Genomic DNA, 23,933 nt, shown 5'->3' on the forward strand with positions numbered 1-23,933 from the left:
TCCCTTTCTAGCACTGAGCAGGCGCACTTCCTCCATCAATCCTCTGTGTCCATGGTTCTAGGGCCAGTGTCATGACATGTCCAGTTAGCCAAAGGCGTCCTCCATACAGTCTCAGCTTTAACCCAGAAATGCTACGTCCTTCATTCTTCATTCAACTGAGGAGAAAATGTTGATCCACTCACATGGCCCATGTTAATAACATGAACACACATATTAGTGAGCCAGTGCTCCACAGCTGGTCGGGTTAGTGTGAAGGCTGGGGCAGGAGGTGAGGGGGGGTGGGGGGGCGGGCCCTGTCTGCCAGCGGTTAGGCTCCAGTCCACTCATCTTCCTGCGGCTCTGATTGACAGACGTTGGAAACAATGCTGTCCCCTGCTGCTTCGCAGGTGGCAGCCAATGGGGTGAGTCTCATTGGGGAGGTTGGTGATGTCATCATGGGCGATGCAGGGCCATCACATTCCACGGTGCAGTCACAGGAGATTGAGCTGGTCTCCACTGCAACAAGACAAGAGAAGATGCCCTCAGTTTCTACTGGTTTATAGCAGAGACAGCATTCAAGGAATCTTCCATAGAAATGCATGGGTTTAGTTCGTAACGCCAATATGGCAGATGTCTACATATATCCCGCCCATTCCTGTATAAGTATAAGTAAATATACTCTTTTGATCCCGTGAGGGAAATTTGGTCTGCATTTATCCCAATCCGTGAATTAGTGAAACACACTCAGCACACAGTGAGGTGAAGCACACACTAATCCCAGCGCAGCACTGACTGCTACAACAGCGGTGCTCGGGGAGCAGTGAGGGGTTCGGTGCCTTGCTCAAAGGCACTTCAGCCGTGCCTACTGGTCGGGGTTCGAACCGGCAACCCTCCGGTTACAAGTCCGAAGCACTAACCAGTAGGCCACGGCTGCCCCTATTGTACGCCTGTATGCCTCCCATTTACTTGAATAGGAAAACAACTGCCCAAAGTGCGTTGCAAAATGGACGCTTAGTGGGGGGACTTGCCTAAAAGGACTTTGTTTATAGCCATTAACAGCTGAAATTTTATCAAAGCACTTTGCATCTCATAGGTCAGATCCTAAACACACATCTTGTTTTTGGGTCTAAATTTAGCGCTAACCATCATGACGAACTTTAACAATGAAAGGAGAAGTTGAAATCACTGCTGATTACACGAGTAGCAGCGAGGCAGGGAACCAACTAGACAAGCACCATTTTACTTCAGTTGAATTTCTAGAGGACTCATAGTGTCTAGTAGACTATTTGTTTGAAGTGATTTAGATCAAGATAAAGAATCTCGACACTAAAACATTCTAGTTTAATCCATGAGTGATGCTGTGTAATTGTGACTGGTTTTGGTGGTCTGGCTCCACTTAGCTGCAGGAGAGTTCCAGCCCGCTCATCCTGTGATGGTCAGGAATTTGTAGAATGTAGACGACTCTTCTCTCATTGGATTCTTACCCGCACAGTGGTTGAGTGGTTGAGCCTCGTTGCATTTATTCTTGTAAAGTTCGTTGGGTGGCGGCAATATGTCAGGGGCCCGCACAGGAGAAAACCTCACGATGAGGTCCTCTGAAGCACTATCTAAAATCAACAAACAAAAACAACCAAGTTAGAGAAAGAAGAAATACCAGAACGTAGTGGGCGGGGGATTATCATGTCTAAAAATATAAGGGGGGGGGGGGGGGGGGGTAACCAAGTCAGCAGGGTGATTCATTTCATTTGTGATAGGTATGCACCTGCCACACTGGCATACCCATGACGTGTAGAGCCAGTAGTTTTCACAACAGTGACGTGATGAGTGATGACTAAGGAAGTGGTTCGTGTGCGTTGGCGTTTTAGTTTGACCTTCGGTGTGCCATAGCCCCAAAACAGTTGAGAAGCTCTAGACTAAAACTATACTACGGAATGAGATGAGTGGGGCACTGAGCCATAAGCCAGAGGTGTGTTCAAACTCAGCAAAGAGAGGCAAAGGTTTGTGGCAATTGCCCTGTTTCTTGCCATTTTGTTTGCAGTTGAAAGTGAACAATTGAAGTGTTCGACGAAGTTCAAAGAAAAAAAAAAGCTTCCTAGGAACAAAACTCAAATTTTAATGCACTTCAAGCTTTAAGGTCAACATACCTGTACCACTAACTTCGTATTGTAGCATACCCTCTATAGCTTGAATGATTCTCAAACATATCTGGAGACGGACACCATGAGAGCAACAGGAACTCTTATGGTTGAAAACAAAACGTTATTTATGTGCTCGTCTGTATTTCCTGTGGTGTAGAGTGCATTGAAAGTGAGGCCAATGCCACAAGGTCAGTGTCCTTAGAGCATGCTTATCACTGAGTGTGTTTGTTCCATTGTGTAAAACACAATTACAAATGATGAATGCCAATGAGTGGCTAGTCTGGTGGGTATTACAAGTGTGTAGTTTAGTGGTAAATCTGGGTAAATGAACGCAGAGGAAGAGATAATCTTTCTAATAGCTTCATTCACCTTGCAAAACAGTGCCAAAATGCTCTCCTTTTAAGAGGTTTTATCTCTTACTATGAGTTAACTTACACAGCTTTGTCACTAAACCAGGTGCCTGAAATATCAACAATCAACCTGGTCTAACTTTAACCATTGCTCTAAAAGGCAGAGACGAAAATAAGCTGAGCAGAGACAGATAGACAGACAGCGAGACAGATGCAAGGAAGCTACTGCAATTGAGAGCTTCTGAGCTTGCCTGTGTTGGGCTATTTGTGCAGCATAGGGCTTCTTTGCTTCTCTGCATTGCATGTGAGTGTGTGTGTGTGTGTGTGTGGGCTGCTGGAGGATGAGGATGTGGTGAGGCGTGCATCGGAGATGGACGTGATGAGCACGTCTGCTGCGCTGTGTGACGCACTGCATCTCTCACATCTGCAGCTCACTTCACACTGATTGAAGATAAATGCTGTGTTGTTGTACATCAGTGCACCTATGAACAGACACTGCTGGGATGTGTGGTGTGTGTGTGTGTGTGTGTGTGTGTGTGTGTGTGTGTGTGTGGCAGTTAGTTCCCATGCTTTAACTAAGTGAACATGGGGGAGTAAGGGGGTCATCTTTGTATATTCTATATTTCCAGCCACAATCCTGGAGTTTGGTTGGAGGTCAATGTGCCAACACAGTTTCCGCTGTTTGAATGTCTAAACATGCCACTTTTCACTTCTAACACGCCAGGTTTCTTTAAGCCAGTCCTCTTTTTAACCATTGTGTTGTCTTAGGGGTCAAAATTGACCCGCCACTATATTTAACAGCATAGCAGAAACCCCCTGAATAATCTTCAACTTGAAATTTGATGACATTTTCTATGTGTCCATAAAAAAAGTCAAAGATTGATTTTGTTCGTAGAAGTAAGGCTTTGTTGAGGGTGCAAAGATATTTTTGACCCTGCAGTTGAAAGATGACTTACATACCACAAATAAATATATAACTTATAATAATTTGTAACTTATAATATATTGTTCATATAACCATAAAAAACACAAAACACATGAATACTCAAATACACATATACATTTACAGACCCCCACACACACACCTTCACACACCTTCAAACACACATCTACACTCACACACACAATTAAATTTTGCTAAAATAAAAAATGTGCTACTGACTGAACTGAAACAAACTACAATTTTTGCGGAGGAATTTCTCAATGTTGTCCATGGACTAAATGTAGTAATTTTACACAGAAAAGAGGGGAAAGAAATAAAGAAAGAAAGAAAGTGAAGACGGGTCATTTTTGACCGTCACGCAGAGGGTTAAATCCACAGCTGGGGACTCATGTTCGTGTTTGACTTCATTCCTGAAGTGAAGTGAGGTCATTCCTCGAAGCAGCTCTCCATCTCGTTCTCTCACTCATGTCCATGACACACTTCACTGATCTATTGAATAGAAAAACTGTTGAACCCCATCTGTTAAAAGGGAGGAGACTAATGGTGTCATCTTGTGGAGAGTGGTGAACTGTTTTCTATGAATTGAAAACCCTACTGTATCTGTAGAGTGTGGGGAGAGAGAGAGAGTGAAATTCTTGGGAATAGAGAATTTCCCTCGCCCTGCGTAGATCTGTTCTCTGTGTTGCGAGCAGTCTGTAAATATTGCTTTGATCTAGTGAGTACATGCAAGGATGTGGGGATGTAGGTGTGAGCATAAAGCCTTCCGCTGCGGCCAGCTGACCTTGATTCGCTCTCTCTTGCTGACACTATTCTAGAACACGCTGTGCGGCTGTCACACTCACCCGGGCGTCTTGATTGGCGCATCACCTTCCAGTAAACGTAGGCTGCGATGATGGCGATGATGACAGAAACGATTAGCCCCAACCACAAGCCCGTGGGTAGCATCCAGTAGTGGGCTGTGATGTCAAATGACAAAGACAAAGCTTTTGTCACAAAGGTGTCTGCATTGCTTTAACTGGAATCTGGCTAAATGATTTCAGATGCCATCTACATTCAATGATTGAGGAGACACAATTATTTTCCTCAAATGTGGGCACTGGGATGGTGCACTGCTAATAATGGCGAAAGTACCCAGTAGATGACTTACCAGGGTAGGCACACAGGTGATTGCCACACACTGCGTCTAAATTTGTGGTACCAGCCACCTTGACTTCCCGCCCTACTGCAGTACAGCTGGGCAATAAACAAACAAACAAAATAGTTAGTCAGACATCATAATATTTCACCATCTCCACCATTTCACCAGCTCCACTCTGTTCTGGTAAAAGTGTTCTGAATTTGTGTTCTAGTAAAAGTAAAGTGTTCTAGTAAATGTTCTAGTGAAAGCGTTAAGAATACTCCCTACAACATCATGCGGGATTACCTGTAGTTCTAGACACAGTTGTAGCCACAGATCTGAAGCATGCTGGACTTTTGCTTATAGTTTTTCACAATTGCTAAAACACTAAACTCCATTCTCTGAACCCAATTCTCAGTTGCCTGAACACATTTCTTGAATTGATCCCCCTTTTGGCAAAACCTTAAACAGTTTTCACATATGAAACACAATTTGCAGATCTCATAGACTCCTTTTGCAAAACTCTAAACACATTCTCATGCAGTAAAACACATTTTGCATTGTGATGCACTTGTGATGCATAATGGTAACCACAAGTGGCAAAAGGTAAACACAAATAGAGCACAGATGTCATACGTTAAACTACTCAAAATTGATCAGAATTGACCAATATAAGCTAGTTCAGAGTGCAAACAGGTTGCTGAAGAGTGCAGGTTCATATCACAATGGACAGAAACCCTCTGTGAGGCCTTTAGAGTACATTGGCTGCAGACTACAATGTACTTCTCATTTACAGTACTGAAATGCCTGTCTTTTCTGGTATATTTTACTTATATTTATTTATATTTTTGAACGTTCTAAGTTCCGCAACAATCGAAGGTTCTAAAATTCTATGTTGAATTCAATGAACCCAGATATTCTTTAGAACGTTCATTTCTCAACATTCCTGTCACACCAGTGTGACGGTACTCCTTTAAGGGTTAATTTTGACTGCTTTGTGACATGATCTGAAGACGGTGTTTGGTTTTAAAACACAGGTACAACTGTTTTGAGGCGATTGCTCAGTTTTGCAGAGGTTGGCAAAGGTTTGGGTGTATTTAAGTTGAGATTTGGGATTTGTGTTTATAGTTTTGAGAAAAGGGTGGCAAGTTTAAAAAAAATGTGTTTTGGCAATTGTGAAAAAACTGTAATGCAAACATGCGTTGGATTAAGTGTAGCATGCCTCACACTCAGCCGGATCTGTGCAGCGTGGCACGAAGTTGAATGAGCCAAATAACAGACATACAATAGCTGCGCTTAGGGTCAGTATTACAGTTTTTTCTGAATGCTTAAACCCTAACCGTGATTCTTATTTCTAGATTTTCTGATTGCCTAAACACATTTTTTGTAACTATGGCTTTTTTTGCAAAACTCTACACACAAATAGGAAAACCTTTCACCCAATCAGCAAAACATTGTAGTTCTCTTGCAAAAGCTAACACACCTTGCTTAATTCTTCACACTTTCGTAAAAATGGTGTTTTCGTATCAAACAGTAAACACAAGCCATCACAATAGTAAGAACACAATGTGCCAACTACTGAGTGGTTTTGCTATAAGTATTAATAGTTTTAGAAATTGTGCTATAAGGATCACAGTTGTGTTTAAGCATTCAGAAAAAACTGTAATATTTATAGCAAAACTACTACTGAGTTTGCTAAACTAAAAGCACAAACACTGCTTTGCACTCAGTTTGCAAAACTGTACAAAAGGTACAATTCACTAGCCTGGGTTTTCCCATGCTGCCTTACGTGCACAATTTTATTCACGCTGCTAGGCAGCCTGGATACCATGGAGCAATCAGCAAATTCGCCTCAGTTAGGGGACCAATCACAGAACGGAGAGAGGGCAGCAAGACGATGACGACACACTGAAGCCGTTATGAGCTACGTACAGACGCATTTGATAGACATTCGTAGCGGCCAATAAACGGCTCTGGGCATTCGTAAACCACGTTTCAAATACGAGAAAATGAATGCTATGAGAAATGATGAGGTCTGACGTTAGCCAGGCTAACAATTCACTGCACGGCACTCTTTTTGCGGAACTGTAAACACAACTCACTGCTTTACACTCAATTTCCAAATGATCAACACACTCCTAGCAAAACTATACACATGTATGGCTATTATTTACACTATTTTGCCAACTGTCTGGCACACTGTCACATGTGAAAACTGTTTTAGATAATTAGTTCACTTTGCAATCAGCCTAAGCACTATACATAAGCAAATTGCAAATAATTCCATAAGGCTGCGAGAAATACAGCAGCGCATAATTGAGGATGACACCACCTTCCAAAACATACACGTGAGCATTTATGTATTATGTTGTGTACTTGCCCGCAACAGAATCTGAATGAAACAAATCTACAGAGTCCCCTTTGAAAGAAACAGTGAACGTGTAAAACAACTGCGATATGACTATGTGCAGGTATAGTTATAGTATCATTGGTACTGAATCTGGTAGTGCATACTGTAGTGCTGTGCATGGGCCTGCAGTGCTGCATCTGTTTTGTCTTGTCCAGAGAGTGATGGAGCTAGAGGCAGATGCCATGGGTCATGAGCAGCTTTTTGTGGATGAGGCAGGTTTTACAGTAACTTCACTAAAACAAGGAGACGTGGCAGGAACATTACTGGATACCGTGCCATAATCAAAGTCCCAGGATAACGTGGTGGTAACATAACTATGTATGCAGCTATAAGTCAAAATGGTGTTGTTCGCCATCATGCAACCCTGGGTCCATATAACACTCCACACATTTTTACATTCCTAGACACCTGACATAACCTCCTACATGACATGCTCACTAATGTTCAGAGGCCAGAGCAGACCAGATACGTCATCATATGGGACAATGTTAGTTTCCATAGGGCAGCTTTGGTCCGCAACTGTTTTACAGAACGCCCACTCTTCACTGTACTCAACCTCCCCCCATACTCTCCATTCTTGAATACAATTGAAGAGTTCTTCTCTGCCTGGCACTGGAAGGTCTGTGACCGTCATCCCCATCAACGCATAGCCCTTTTACAGGCAATGGAGGAGGCATGTGGAGATATTGACCAGGCATCATGTCAGGCCTGGATACGGCATTCCAGAAGATATTTTTCCCGGTGGCTAGAGGGCATTGCATGTGATGACGAGACAATGTAGGCTGATTTTTTTTTGCCTCAGTGAAATTACTTGTGTTTGTTTTGATGTGTGTAAATAAACACCAATACTTGATGTTTGGATCCCTGTATGTTTACATGTTGACAAAAGCCAGATGTGTTTTTCATTCATACCATCAGTGTGTAGTTGGCGCATTGTGTGCTTATTAATATGATGGCTTGTGTTAACTGTTTGATACGAAAATACCATTTTGACAAAGGTGTGAAGAGTCAAGCAAGGTTTATTAGCTTTGCAAGTGAACTACAATGTTTTGCTGATTTGGTGAAAGGTTTTCTTATTTCTGTGTAGTTTTGCAAAAATAGCCAATAGTTACAAAAAATGTGCTTAAGCAATCAGAAAAAACTGTAAATGACACAGATACATATATTTTTTAATTGAGTAGAAAATAATCTGTTTCTACAAGAAAGATGTGTCTTCTGTAGCTTACTTTTAAAAAAAGGATTCTTTAAGAGTACCAATTTAAGCTTCATTTCACCACTGATAATACTCCTTGGATTTCAGTAGAGAATTGGTTTGGTGTCAGATAGGCTACTGCTTCAGGAAATGCACGCCTGGGGGAAATGTCAGGGCTTAAGAATATCAACACCTGATGAAAGAGTTGGTTCCCCATTGGTTGGTGGGTGGTTGGTGTGAAAATGACACAGACACTATATTATGTCATGGGGAGGTAAATCTACAGTATCTGACACAGACACAAATATGTACGGTATGTATGTCCCCAAACATTCTGGGTTAATGTGAACCCACACCTTCTGGAAGTTTCCACGGCATCCATAAATTGTTAAGGGAGTTACCTACACTTAAGCTTCTGAAATGGAACTCATCCCAGTCTTTTGCTGTACCCATTTCATGAATCCCTTTGCTGTATTGATTCATAAATATTTTAATTTATTTTTTATATATTAAATAACACTTTCTTTTTCTTCCATTTTCTCAAATCATTTCTTTTCCTACACCCATCCTTCACGGTGTGACTCATAGGTGACTGTGGGTGAATATAAACGTGATCGTCTGTCATCAAAGTGAAACGCTCTGACACCTGGAAACATCCTGTTGTGGGAGTGTGTGTGTATGACAGTGAGTGAGTGAGAGAGAGAGAGAGAGAGAGAGAGAGAGAGAGAGAGAGAGAGAGAATGGTTGATTATGAATATAATCTTAATCATAATCAACAAGTTTGGCTGTGTCTGTGTGCCGGATGTGATCACATTCAAGACAAGGACACTTCCTCTTCAGCATTGTAAGAAACTCTAGGCTGAGGGGCCTTTTCTGACCTGGTTCTGTGCACTGTCACGGTGACTACTGTTAAGTGCCCTTGACAAAAGCTTGATGAGTTGAGTTTCCTGTGCATATTCAGGGATAGTGATGTGTGTAAAATGCTCTGAGACAAGTGTCACTGTTAAAAGATGTATTAAATACAGGTTTGTTTAAAATGCTTTGGGAGAACACTTTCGTGAATTCACCCAGGAGTATAGTATGTTAAGTAAGTAGGCTATGGTAGTTTAGTATGTCAAATCTCTGAGATATTTTTTGGTCGCTGATGACTCCAAAACCAAATCCTGAAAAGTAAGCCTGAATGAAGTGTACAAGATTTATCAAATTATGAGTAGGCTATAACTACTTTTTGCAACATATGGCCAATTCCATGCAAAACTATCACGTCCATAACGCCAGCTAAATGCCATGGCATTGTGTTTGCGTAATGGATGTGAAAGTGTTGCGTGGAATTGCCCATATCTCAAATAACTTACTTTGAGATGGACAATGTCAGTCATGAGTTGAGCTTCACTGGAAGGATTTAAGCTTTGCTCTTATCAACATGTCATTTGTCCCTCAAGGCAATCAGTAAGCTGCATCATATAACTGAATGACTCCATTTCATTTGCTTGTTAGCCACATTGGTTACTTTTATCCAGAGTACAGAAATGTTGCCTTCGTTGCTGTTACTTTAAGCCACCTCATGGTGATGCTGTTCTGCATAGTGTATCTTCAGGCTTGGTGTCAGGCTTCCGGAGTAAAAATATTTGTAATGAAACTGCAGAAACTGCAACTACAACTAGAACCGCAAATGTAGTAATGTAGAAACTACTACTACAATGAATTCGGGAGACTATATTTTGAGGATGCTCACAGCATTTTGCTTTTGATGTTATGATGGAAACAAGTGTGTGTGTGTGCGTGTGCGTGCGCATGCTGTATGCCAACTTACTTGGTGTGCGGAAAACAGGGTTTATAGCTTTTGACATTGCTAAAGAATCCCTCGGGACAAGGTTTGCAGATGGTGTTTCCTGGAGCTCCTGAAATACAGAATATTCAGTCAGCTGTAGGAAAAACTGATGGTATTGCTAACTACCCTGAATATATCCCGTTAGCTGTAGGGAAAACCATGTACGAAAATATCTCTGCTACAATATTGCTGCTTGTATTTGTCTCACAATTATTTTCAGAAAGATTATCCTACTTCCTTCTAACCCCCCTTTAAGAGAAATAAGGACCAAAAGAGATATTAAGTTGAATTTGACTTGGACTTGGGCTTAGACGTGAGGAAGGATAGGTTATTTCTTTGGAGACGAAATAAAAAACAAATATGAGACAATTTCCTCAGCTCAGTTGTATTCAGGAGGAATAGACAAGGAAGAGGTTTCCTGGGTTTGCATCAGATGCTTACCATAGTTGACTGCACCCTCCCCAGGGTCACATTGAAGACGCGCTACGCAGTGTGTGCAGCTGATTTCTGGATTAAAGTCTGTGCAGTAGTATTTCTCCAGGCACACACAGTGCGTATCTCTGTCTGCCTTACACGTACTGTTTGCCTGCTTGAAGTCCTCTGAGAGATGAGACAGGAGGGAAAGGTTGAATTTGAAGGAGGGGTGGAATGGTTGACAGAGTGTGTGACTGAAAATGGTTGACAGAGAGTGTGGGTGTGTGTATACTGTATGTGTGTCGTGCATGTGTGCGTGCCTGCATTCGTTTATATGTGTGTGTGTGTGTGTGAGTAATTACTTTTGTTGCAGACTTCACATGTTCTGCATTTAGGAAAGCTGTTTTCTTCTGCGGTGAACTGACCATCAGGACAGGTTTTACACTCACAGGTAGATGATGTTGGCATGTATTGACCTGGTGGAAAGAAAGAGGAAGAAATGATGAATTGTCACTGACTGTTCTGAGTCCCCATGCTCTCTACAGACTTTACATACAAATCCCATGGGTGCCTATAGCAGATACCCACACCAAATGTGGGAATTTACAGGCATCCACAGCTAATTCAAAGCAAGCGGGGGGTTTTACACAAAGTGTAAAACTTTGTTTATTATTTTGAGCGCACATATACACAAGTGTGACATCAGAGCAGTCTCAACATCAGTTTAGCCACCAGCTTAGCTACTATTTACAGTAAACTACCACACTTATAGTGCTGAATAGTCAATGCCAAGGTTGTGGGGGGATTTCCATGCTAAACACTGTAATTGTGGAAAGTTTTAACACCTCTCCCACCACATTAACACACGTCTGTGTCACTCTGCAGCGTCTGTCCCCCCCCCCCAATAACACTGATTCTTTTTTTGCTCAGTTTAAAAAAGAATTGTGAACCTCCTGGGAACTTCACCAGACATCCCCGGCCCTCCCTCCTAACCCCCTCCACCTGGGTATGTGCACACTAATCAGACACGTCTTGCATTGTGCACTCCTCAGTTGTATACTGAGTATATACTGTAGCTACTGTAAAAACAAATGAGCGCAGTTAACACAACCAAGCCAAGCCTTGTCTTGGCATTCTGATTGAGTAACGTTCTGTAAAGGAGCAGAGTCACATTTATGTTCATTTAAATTGACACAGCAAATTCACATAACTAAACTCAAAGTCAAACCAACAAAATGACTTGAATAGGTTATGTGGAGTGTCCTAATCTTGTCCCACAGTGAGTCACTATTGTCCTTAATTAGGTATATTTCAGAGGGGAAATGTGTGCCACCTGTCTGTATCTGAGACATGAGGACACTGAGAATGACACATACGAAGGACAGGAATGAGTAGCATGTTTTTCTTTCGTGATCATCTTATCCTATAGACCCTTTCAACAAGGTAAACACAAACAATGCTTGAACATTCTATTTGGGCCCCAATCTACTTCCTCTGCATTAAGATAACATATGGAATGTTAAAAAGGAAGTCTTGTGGGGCCAACTATGATGCTGATAATGGAACTCTCTTGAAAGGGTCCATAGAACCAGGTGATTCATTATGTAATGATTCCAACAATCAGCTACAACAGAAAATGTGTGATATATTTCCACTGATTTCTACAAACGAAAAAATGTGTAGGTTGGCTGTGATAGCAAGTTTTTGTTTGTTGAAGACCATAAAGAACATTAAACGACATGCATTGTGCACCTTAAAATGAGCATCCTTACTGACCATCCAACTACAAATACACATGGGACAGGTACAAAAATAATTAAATTAAAACCACAACAATTAAATAGCGGCAATCACAAATCACAACATAAAACAATAACAAACTAATAATCAGACCAAAGCTTAAACCAACTACTGGAAGAATATACATTTTACACCAGAAGATAATCAGATGCAGCATTCAGAGTAGCTACACCTAAGATACTGAGACAAAGAGCTTCGCATTATGTCTCTACACACAAAAACAAACCTTATATATCTTAAATTGCCAGAAGTCTGTTCTTAGATTAAACATAACATGCATAACAAATGCATTTGAATAATTCATTCGCACACATTTATGACCAGAATTTACAATTGAAAAGAAATTTAACACATTTTGCAGTATCATAGTCTCAAACAACACGGTCATAACATAAATGTACCTTTAGGGCATTTGTTAGGGCAAATCATGTTGACAGCTGAGCAACAGTAGACTGGTAGAAGACGTCGAAGCCAGTGAAAAGTAGAGAGGTTTACTCCGATGAAAGTTCCCTAACTCTCAGTCTGTGTATCTCCACAAAGATTTTCTTTGCTCTCTACGAGCCCCTGTCCAGTACAAGAGATCTCCACAGATTCGGTATAAGAGTTGTGCCACAGAGTGATGCGCTTTACCTCAGCCCTCTTTAATGGTATTTGAAAATGTTTCTGCCTTTGATTTCGGGGCAAGTTTGCGGATCTTACGTCAGATGTAACACGTCCCTCCCATGGCCAGAGAAGCTTCTCAGTTTTCACTTCTTTTTTTGCACTGATCTGATCTGATATGGGCTCTGTGCACTGTGCATGACCCCTCCTACATACTCATGTGAAGCTTAGACATAATCAAGTTAAGACATAAGTATTTCTTGGTCTTTAGACAAAGAGTATTCTTCCTTTAAGCCCTGATTTTAACCCCCCCCCCTTCTCTCTCTTTCACATTCTCTCTTTCTCTTTTTTAGTCCCTCCCTCGCTTGCTCGCTCTTACGGGAAGCCCCATATACCCCCAGCATCCGCTCGGCCTCACTCTGGTGCTGCAAACTGCCTTCCTGCCCCATTGTGTCTGTCTACATTAAACTCTCCGCGCCCAATACATACCAAAATTAGCTGCGGTTGAGGTCTTCTCCAGGCTTTCTTCTGGGCAGTGATACAGTTTGTTATCATAAATGCAACAAAAAGTTTTGTGTGTTAAAAAACAAAACAAAAACAGGACATCAAAAAGGTAACATTCATAAATGATATCAGGTCCAACAGCTATTCCACTGTACATAGGAAAATAAAACCATCAACCTTTTAGCCTATATTTACATTCCTTCTTCGTGTTCACTAGGACGGGGTCTGATTTCTGAGGAATTGCAGGGACATCTTGGGTTACCTTGGTAACACATGTGTGGACAGGCCTGTCACCGTGTATGGCTCCTCGTGAAAGTTTTAAAGTTCAAGATAACAGAAGGTGTGATGCAAAAATGTGAAAATCTGACCATTTCTGCAGAAATCATTCCATAATATTTTTGCCTGACAGTTTCATGCATTGGGCATGAGACACGCATTTTAACCAGTTCACACATTCACACTAGCCTGGGTGCCATTCCGAACTTAGTCCCGCCCACAACATTTGAGTTCGGGAAGTTCGGTCTGGCATTGCTCCATTGTGGTGAAAGTATGCTCACCCTATATCAGGCGGACCAATCAAATCAGGCTTTACGATGATGGACAGGTGAGCAACAGTGCCTGGTCTATCACGTCATCTGAGCACACTTAGATTAGGCTTATGTTTGAAACAAAAACGCTGTGGCTAGAAGGATACATGGCTTTTAAGACCCCATACGGAAAATTCATACTATTTAATGAGGTTCACTGAAAACGATTATTATTTATATGAAAACTTTGGCCAAAGTTGAGATGTGGGAAAACTCGTGGTTTCACTTTCATCAAGGGAAAACAGCGCTGTTGCATTGCGACATGTTCCCTCGTTCGTTTGAAATCTCTGATTGACCACCTGTTCGAGGGATTTGCGATAGCCTTTCCCAGCTGTTATTCTGACTAGAATTGAGTATGACTACGTCAGGCTACATTCACACACCAGATCTTGTATTTTTCACTCAGAGAAATTACTAGGGGCAGGGTGTCTGCATATCTAATTAATGGACTAGGCGCAGGCATATGAGTGGATTATATCTACTGTAGTATCTATAGCCTAAGTATCATAACATAAGTACCGTTATCTAGCCACTCACCAGCCAATCAAAGAATTGTGTATCCAGGTAGAATTCCAAAATAGGTGATCTCGCTGCTATCACATTAGGCCTACAGTGTATACTGATGCATGAACACCTGAAGTGCAGTCAAGTTGGAAGTGGAAGAGCCAGATTGAATGAATGCAGTAATTGCCACTCCATTTTGATAATTTTGATGACAGAAATTCAACTATTTTAGCACGCATTCTAGGCTATATCCCCCTATGATGGAAGAATTACTTTTTTTTATGAACACTACTGTAGTGCAGGTCCCGTTCAAACATGCTGTTCCTGTAGCCGAATTACATGCCTGCAGGTTTTGCAATGTTTTGCTTTACAAATAGGATGAAAGGGAAAAACATAATTCCAGGTAAGCATTCAATAATGAATACAGATAATATAATAATAATACATGTGAAGTGAGCAGAATTTAAGCATGGCTGCATGTGACATTTTTTATCAAAATTACATAATCCTAACAGCTGTTTTGAGTCAAGGCTATATGCTTAGCCTATTGAATAACTTGATGGTAGAGAAAACAAACCATTTTGTGGAATTATGCATCATCATATTAAATTTGCAACAGTGTGACTCAAAAACAGTCTCTGGTGGCCTATAAGTGACATCACACTCTATCTGCCACTCGTTGCTTGTCGCTGGTTATGCTTTGCATGTCTGGCATTCTGAGACGTTCTTTAATTCGGGACCATTATCGCTCGTTTCAATTTAGGACCTTGCAGTTGGAATTGTCGTTTGCTTTTTCAAAGTCTAAAGACAGTCCAAAGTAGCCGGGGCTATTTGAAGTGTCGTTTATTGCACATCATCTTTTACGTCATTTTGAAGAGCCACTGAATAGCCTACCGGTGTGTGTGTTACGGGTCCAAGAATGACACTGTGGTCTGGTGTAACACATTTAATTAAAAGTCTGTTGGGAATACAAAAAAGATGTGACAGTTCATCAGCGCACTTCTACACACGTAACTTACTTGACAACTCTTGTTCTGTCGTCAGCTATTTACACATTACTATTACTAAGTATCACAACCTTTAGTTCATGTATAACCCAATCACACATTGGGTTTCAGAAGAACATTGTAACAGATATTTTGAATATGCAATTAAATTCCATGTCTCGCATAAGCACTAATAATGTAACATATTATACAATTATACCACCAACAAGTAAGTATACTATGCGTATGTAGCAGAAATCATCTAACATCTAAGTTATTCATCCATTGATACCCTCTCTCATAAGCAGTAGACATGTAACAGGTAAGTATTACAGATGTGTATACAGTAATCATATAACTATTCATCAAATGACAATCTCTCTAATAAGCAGAAACCATGTAACAGGTAAGTATTTGTGAAGATGTGTGTGTGTGTGTGTGTGTGTGTGTGTGTGTAACGGCGCCAATTGTGTCTGTGCTCGAGCGCGTGTGTACAACATTCTCACTGAACAACCTTAGCCTATGTTCTATTCATGTTGCTAGATTTCTTTCTTCAAATTCCCAGTGTGGAGATAACAGATAATAATTCCTAACATCAATACCGCCGAAATAATGTGACACTTAAACAATAGAGGACAATCATGTCTTGATGCCTTCCTTCAGAACCACATAGAGAGTGTAACATAGCAATAACCTCTATAGTAATGCAATAACCTCTATCGCGATTAGCGTTAGCTAACATACATTCACTCATTGGGACTGACGCTGACACAAACTTGGAGCTAATACACAAAATGATACCTTCAGTATTTACTTTTAGCCTATTTTTCATAACAGTAAACCTCATACATTACATACACAGCATTCATTTTTGAACTGTATTATTCCTCTAGCTGACAAGCTTTCGTATAATGTAACAAACATACTCAGTGGCTTTGCCGATAACCGTTAACTGACCGCGCGCCACTGTACCAGAAGAAGCTAGTTAAAACACACAAGAAAACTCGTTGTTGTAGAGAGTTAACATTACCACAGGTCGCTATCTGTACTTCTACTACTGTTAACTAATTTCAAGATTCTGTTTTAAGTGTATTTACCTGTTGGGAATACAAAAAAGATGTGACAGTTCATCAGCGCACTTCTACACACGTAACTTACTTGACAACTCTTGTTCTGTCGTCAGCTATTTACTAGTAGTTGCCTATGTGTATTACAGAGAGCGCCATCTGCTGGAGAGTTTACTCTTAACAGGGATGAATATCACAATGAGAGGTCTACAGAATCAGTGGTAGTGTTCCAAGTCTAACAAATTAAATGGGGTTCAGTCTTTTATGTTTTCTCAATTCACCCTATGCCACATGTGGAGTCATATAATGCAAGCAAACCGCATACAGAGGGTCTTTATTGTTGAGGTCAGACATGTTAACACATCTTGCACTCATTTAATTTTTTACCCGTGTAACCTACACTGATCCAATTCTGCCAAAAGCCCTGCTTCTATCCTCACTTGTAGCTTACAGTACAGTGCTGTGTGGGAGGGGGAGTGGCTAGCGGCGAAAGCCAATGTGTGCTTCTTTTACTGATATATTTAACGATATCTTTTGCATTTCTTATTCAAACAATGTCAAATTGCACTGCACTTACTCATGCCCGTAGCAAGACACCTGCCAAGTTTGAAATCAATCTGACAAACGGTCAGCGAGATATGCGTGCCACAGACACACACACACAGACGCTTCTTGCTTTATAGATAGATGCCATAAAATAGGCTAGCCTATTATCAAATAACACCATTTTTCAGACTTTTATTTCAAAAATTCAACAGACCAATCTAGAGAGAAAAGAATGCCGTTATATCATGTGAGAGTTGGAGGGAAAGGACCGAAATGAGCCTTCTTTGCCTGAGTCAGGAAAAGAAGACAGTTTGGGGCCTTCCCATGTGAGAGATAGTGAATCCAGATAGATTCTGATTAATGCGCTTCAGGTGATTCATAGATAGTTTATCCATAGTAGGCTAATTCTTTGGTAGTCTACATCGCATGAAAAGGCATATAAAGCATCTAATGACTAATTTTAGTCTATAAAAATTGTCCAATGTGTAAAAAAAAAACAGACCTTGAAAACCCTACCACACTTTTAACTGTACTATACAGTACCCTGCATGGGAATGATGCCCTTTTACCTCATTGTCTAATGAATCTCTCTCTCTCTCTCTCTCTCTCTCTCTCTCTCTCTCGGTCTGCCTTTACTCCCTCACTCTATACGGAAATCCCCATGCCCCTCGTCATGTAATCGGCCCCGATCTTCGGTCCTTCCTTCCTGCCCCAGAGCTGCTGTACAAACACTGCACACTCAGCACACTCTATTCCACAGGAACGGGTCTGTGTCAAGCTCAGTTACGCTAAAGGCCCTTCCACACTGCCAACAAAAACTACCATGACGGTAAAAACGGTAAACACCACAGATATGAGTATCGCCTCTAGCAAATCAGAATGATACATTGTATACGGTACTGATAGCTACAGTACATGCAGAATACAAACAATCAGAATCCATTGGATTTCTAAAATCACATTAATGAACATGAAGATTATTCAGAGACTTTTCCTCATTGTTGATCACTGTACATGCCCCCAGAGTATGGGCTCTGTGCACTAGCTTACTTGAGGTCGGCAAACCAGTTTCCTGTTTGTTGACATGGCTGTCAACAACAAGCACCTGAAGATGAGTGCTTTAGTTGTACCTAAATTTAAGAAATACAATGTAACCTACGCAAGTCTGAATGTCCATGAGCAGCTTTAAGGAGCACTACTGTGTGCCACTCTGCTTCAAGTCGTTATATTAAAATGATTTTTAGCATCTAGCGTCTAGCTTTGTCATATGGCTCAGGCCAACTGCATTATGAAAGCTAAGGTCAGTATGACTCAACATTATCATTATACCAGAGAAAACATGTTAGCACCATCTGGAAATATGACTGTAACCAGGGGCGCAGGAGGCACGGGGGACATGGGGGATATGTCCCCGGCAGTGCTGAAGAGACAGCTGTTGTTCCCCTCTCTTTTGATAAGGAAAAAAAGCCTTATAGGTACGCTAAATAAATAATAACATATAGGATTTGCGCTAACTGTAAAACTCCCCATTAACAGTACTGTAAGACTGCACAATCTCATATTCACTCTGTTGGATTTCTGAAGCCAGTTTGTCTACTAACAATCATAAAATAATCCAGGCTACTTGCTTAGCATAAATCATTCATCATCATCTTTATTTGAGGCAGGCTGGTATTCGAGGCAGGCTTTTTAAAATATTTCTAACCTGCATTGAGACATGCGTTTCGTTTGGAGCGGCATACCGGTAGGCTATCAAAAGCATTTTCGGTTTGGTTTGGGATTTAATTTACTTTTGGACTGTTTGATTATATTGCTAAATATTCGGACTGATGGGCACTGAAATCTGGGAGTTATTTGATGGTTCACTGTTAAGTTTTATGCAGTTGAAAAAGTGTCGGGATTTCCACTGCTGTTTATTGCGAGAAAAGGCAGCCCTTCATTGAATAGGGGTTGTGCTGTAATGGAAACCTTTTTGCGTAGCCAAGTAGCCTAAATTGAGTTATTGTTTAATTATGCATGATTTAGTACTTTTTTTTATAAAATTCGTAGGCTGGAATGCCTTGAGTCGCAACAATTGTGTTTAAATGTAGTAGGCTTCAGCCTCTGGCAATTAGCTCGAAAGGGGCAGCAAGAGAATGAGCTTGAGAACGTGTGTTGGAGACCCATGATAGGAAAACGACTTTTCTTTGCCAACGGTAGGCTATTAATCCAACCAACATAATACAATGCAACATATAATAAAATATTAAGAAGAGGTGTTATTTCATTGACTTAAATCGAAACAATGTCTTCTAGTGGACTGATGGCAATTGTTGGTATGTCAGGCAAGTGTTACCCTGCCTTTATTTGTCCTGCTATAAATAGAATCAATCCCGGGCATAATTTGAGGATTTATGGTAGCCTAGTGCTCAACTCCTCCTGCTCAACATGACGTTAGCTGTTATGTTTATGATAACAAACTCAACTAGCCTATACATATCAACTTGTTTTCACTAGCCTAACTATAAAATACAAGTCTATCAACGTTTTTGTTCTAAGACATTTATTTCAAACATAATTTCAAGACACAAATTGGATACTTCAGTTACCTTGGTGCATAAATCCCAGAGAGTAGGCTACCACACCCCAGAGTGATGGGCCTGGCGTTCTTATGCGTTCAGTGTGGGGTATAAACAAGCTGAGAATTTAGTGGTGTCACGTCTGCCTGTCACAGACGTGGGGAGCTCTTTGAAGCTTGGGATAATGTGATACAGTTACTATAGTAACAGTATTTTATTTTACTTCTTATGTATTTTATTTTCTTAAATTTTATAAATGCTTTGTTTAAATGCTGTTGGAACAAATAGTTGATTATAAAGGCAACTTTCTGTTGCAATTTTCTGTGTGTTCTGGACTGGTAACTTGTTAAGCCAACACTTGTTAAGTTCTAACATTGCATAAATATTAACTGCAAACACACAGTGGAGAGTTGATTTGGTTTATACCAGACAATTTAAGTAGGCCTAACTAGGCCATTTGATCATGTACATGTAGTCTATGTTTGGATAGGCAAGATGATTCATAAAAGTAGAATTGCACATAGCAAGAAGCTGGTCTGAGGGAAGATCTGGCGTTGTGCTCATCTCACAGTTTTCACAATTTTTATCAAAAAATATTTTGAAAACAATTAATGGTATTATCTTAATATTCTGGCAAGTTTAAAATATGATGGTCGAAAGTGGGCCAGAGGTGGCGATCCGATATCTGGAAATCTGATCTCACTATGGGTTTGTGTTCACAATTTGGTCCCCCTCACTTTCAAAATATCTCCTGCGCCCCTGACTGTAACCTAGAAACAGACATGCAGACAGGTGGCATTGTTCTCAGGCCTGACTACAATGAAGTTCTTTACAGAGCATTAAAGTTTTAACCTGTTGGTTTGACAATTGTGTCGGTTCAAAGATTACTTTCAAAACACTTCACACATGCACCGAATCAGTAGACTATGTGAACTGAACTGTAATACTACCTTTGTAATACCTGATACAAGATGCGCCGTGATCACGGACATGAGGATGAATGAGTATGCCTTTTTACCATCTTTACAGTGTTTGCATTTGTACTGAAATGTGTGTGTGTGTGTGTGTGTGTGTGTGTTGGCGAAGTAAAGATAATAAGATTATGCCACTATTACTGCTGTGTATGCAAATCATGTGGTCTTAGTGAGAGACAGTAACTCCGAAAGCAATTACAGTAAATTTAACAGATCGAAATGTTTGTTCTCAGTGTCCTGACATTTGCTCAGATTGACATATTTGAGGGGTGTGTGGGGATTGTAAAAGGTCAATAAGATGTAAAAGATTTATTTGGAAAGATTCAAGGCAAGACAAATATGAGGTTCTCCAACATCTGATGTCACATTGAGAGTAAACTGTTTACGTAGACAACTGGAGTAGCACACGGCAGGGTACGAAATCGAAAATATGCTTTTGTTAACACAGCCACTTAGCCAACATAACAGTACCGAAAGGAATACTGTTATAAGATACTCATATTTATACTTCTGTGAACAAACCAATCAGAGACCTCCACTATCTCATTACCAATAACAGATGGCAAAACTACAAAACTATTCCTTTACTTTTTTCTGTGTTCAGAACACCACAGATAGGACAACATGGAACAACATTATGGCTTCAGACTTCTAGTGGTGTATATGGACCCTTTCAAGAGAGTTCCATTATCAGCATCATAGTTGGCCCCACAAGACTTCCTTTTTAACATTCCATATGTTATCTTAATGCAGAGGAAGTAGATTGGGGCCCAAATAGAACGTTCAAGCATTGTTTTTGTTTTTATTGTTAAAAGGGTCTATATAGGCATAGTGTCATGTTTTGTCGATTGTGTGATAGAACTGTCGGGAACCCCTTAGCATTAAAAGGAACACGGCAACAACCGACGTCTCCCCCAGAGTCAGATAAGATGACACCCTTCTCCTTTCTGAGTGTCCAGTAACTCTGAGTGTGCAGTGACGTCAGTCTGACGTCCTCACCGTTAGCCTAGCTTATAGCTCATGGGTGGGTGTGTCAGACTGATATCTGCCATTTATGCAATTCTGGGGGAGACCATGAATAAGCTAAATTCCCTAGATGAATGTTGGCTTATTTATTTCTGTGGTATTGGCATACTAATAGTGTGTGTGTGTGTGTATGTGTGTGACTGAGTGTGTTTCTCTGTGCGTGTTTATACAGCATGGAGCATCAGCATCCTGTGACATCAGCCTTACTCATAAGGTGCCAATGTTGCTGGGTACCCAAAGTGCTCGACAGAATCCCGGAATGTCCCAGTCGCACAAGAAAAGGACCCTATGACAAAACAGAACTGAACAGTAAATTATCAGCTGCCGAGAGCACAATGGAATGCTAATGAGAGACAACTGTCTACGAGGTCAAAGAAAGAAAAGATAGTTATGGTTATGGTCATGAAATTTAGCAGATGCTTATGTCCAAAACGTCTTATAGAATATGCACATTACAATAGCTAAAATGAACAGTAAACAGTTTTTAAAAAGTTGTTAAGCCTGCATTAAACAAATTAGTAATAATAACAAATTATTATTGTGTTATCTCTTCATATAGGCATTTTGTATTGTATTAGTATTTTATTATTATTATTTTATTATTTGTAAAGCACTTTGGGCCAACTCTTTTGCAATAAATATGCAATAAAAATCAGATGAAATAGGTAAGAAAATAAGACTAAAGACCTATCTTCTATATGTGTAATATTTCATTTTCTCCATAGGATGAATCAGCTGTCTCTTTCCTTGATTCTCATTGGAATCAGTGCTCAGCACGTCACAGGAAAGAGGTGCTAGTGAAACATGTGTGGTTCACTAGAAGGCTGAGTGACGTTGTGACTGCGGTCTACGGAGGAGGGACTGACGTATAAGCATACAACCATTAGCCACCTCTGATTTATACACGGACGTATGCACATACAAACATGCACACACACACACACACACACACACACACACACACACACACACACACACTCACAAGGCCAATGTGCCCTTGTACTTAACATGCATACAAACACACACAAGGCCAATGTCCCCTTGTTCCTAACATGAGTGTTTGACTTGTTTTGGCTCAGATCTAGCTCTTGCAACAAACAGGCAAAGCCTGAAACAATAGAACACCATTAATATGTTCCTTTCCTTCTTTCCTTGTCTCTCTTGCACACACACTCTTTCCTGTGCTGGAACCCTACCCTTGACACACACACACACACACACACACACACACACACACACACACACACACACACACACACACACACACACACACAGTCTTTCAGTCACAGGTTTTTGGAGTGAACGACCAGAGAAAGATAGAAAAAGAGAGATAGAAGAGAGAGAACTAAAATACAGCTCAGCATAAGTGAATACATCCATGCTAAAATTGACTAAAAAGAGGAATAAAAAAGTAAAATATCCCTACATCATCACATTCCCTTCACCATACCTAGAGACTGGCATGGGGTGCTTTCCATAAGATCATCTCTCCAAAGGCCAAGGGAACTTTATCAGAATGCATAGTATCCTGGATCCATGAAAGAACTTTTTTAATTAAGGCATTAAGATCAATTTCCAAAAGATGGGGTTTTTTTTTATTCTCTTTTTAACTCTTTCTAGTCAACTTTAGCATGGGTATGTTTCATAATGTCTCCAGAGAGTTCTATTCTTACAGATATATGGGTCACCTCAACATCAGTGTTCCCTCTCTTTCTCTCCTATAAACAAGTGTTCCCTCTCTTTCTCTCCTATAAACATCATAGTGTTCCCTCTCTTTCTCTCCTATAAACATCATAGTGTTCCCTCTCTTTCTCTCCTATAAACAGTGTTCCCTCTCTTTCTCTCCTATAAACATCATAGTGTTCCCTCTCTTTCTCTCCTATAAACAAGTGTTCCCTCTCTTTCTCTCCTATAAACATCATAGTGTTCCCTCTCTTTCTCTCCTATAAACATCATAGTGTTCCCTCTCTTTCTCTCCTATAAACATCATAGTGTTCCCTCTCTTTCTCTCCTATAAACAACAGTGTTCCCTCTCTTTCTCTCCTATAAACATCATAGTGTTCCCTCTCTTTCTCTCCTATAAACATCAGTGTTCCCTCTCTTTCTCTCCTATAAACAAGTGTTCCCTCTCTTTCTCTCCTATAAACAAGTGTTCCCTCTCTTTCTCTCCTATAAACATCATAGTGTTCCCTCTCTTTCTCTCCTATAAACATCAGTGTTCCCTCTCTTTCTCTCCTATAAACAAGTGTTCCCTCTCTTTCCCTCCTATAAACAAGTGTTCCCTCTCTTTCTCTCCTATAAACATCATAGTGTTCCCTCTCTTTCTCTCCTATAAACATCATAGTGTTCCCTCTCTTTCTCTCCTATAAACAAGTGTTCCCTCTCTTTCTCTCCTATAAACATCATA

The 23,933-nt window shown here is 40.6% G+C and overlaps 1 protein-coding gene across 2 annotated transcripts in view; it reads right to left on the reverse strand.

Annotated features, from left to right (window-relative positions):
- Nucleotides 1-16,537, reverse strand: part of LOC121720780 (tumor necrosis factor receptor superfamily member 5) — a 16,755-nt gene extending 218 nt beyond the window's left edge. The window contains exons 1-8 of one of the 2 annotated variants that reach the window (XM_042107203.1): nt 15,331-16,537; nt 10,737-10,853; nt 10,402-10,560; nt 9,943-10,030; nt 4,558-4,643; nt 4,253-4,366; nt 1,464-1,586; nt 1-495 (exon numbers count right to left, since the gene is read on the reverse strand). The exon at nt 1-495 is cut by the window's left edge and continues 218 nt beyond it. In XM_042107203.1, coding sequence (XP_041963137.1) covers nt 308-495; nt 1,464-1,586; nt 4,253-4,366; nt 4,558-4,643; nt 9,943-10,030; nt 10,402-10,560; nt 10,737-10,853; nt 15,331-15,361 — 906 coding nt within the window. In that variant the 5' untranslated portion in view covers nt 15,362-16,537 and the 3' untranslated portion in view covers nt 1-307. Of the gene's footprint in view, nt 496-1,463; nt 1,587-4,252; nt 4,367-4,557; nt 4,644-9,942; nt 10,031-10,401; nt 10,561-10,736; nt 10,854-12,575; nt 13,041-15,330 lie in introns of those variants that run through there. The other variant, XM_042107204.1, reaches the window with a different exon arrangement.
- Between the last annotated feature and the right edge of the window lie 7,396 nt (nt 16,538-23,933).

This window comes from Alosa sapidissima, chromosome 10 (genome assembly GCF_018492685.1).
Source record: "Alosa sapidissima isolate fAloSap1 chromosome 10, fAloSap1.pri, whole genome shotgun sequence".
In the NCBI taxonomy this organism is placed as follows: Eukaryota; Metazoa; Chordata; class Actinopteri; order Clupeiformes; family Clupeidae; genus Alosa; species Alosa sapidissima.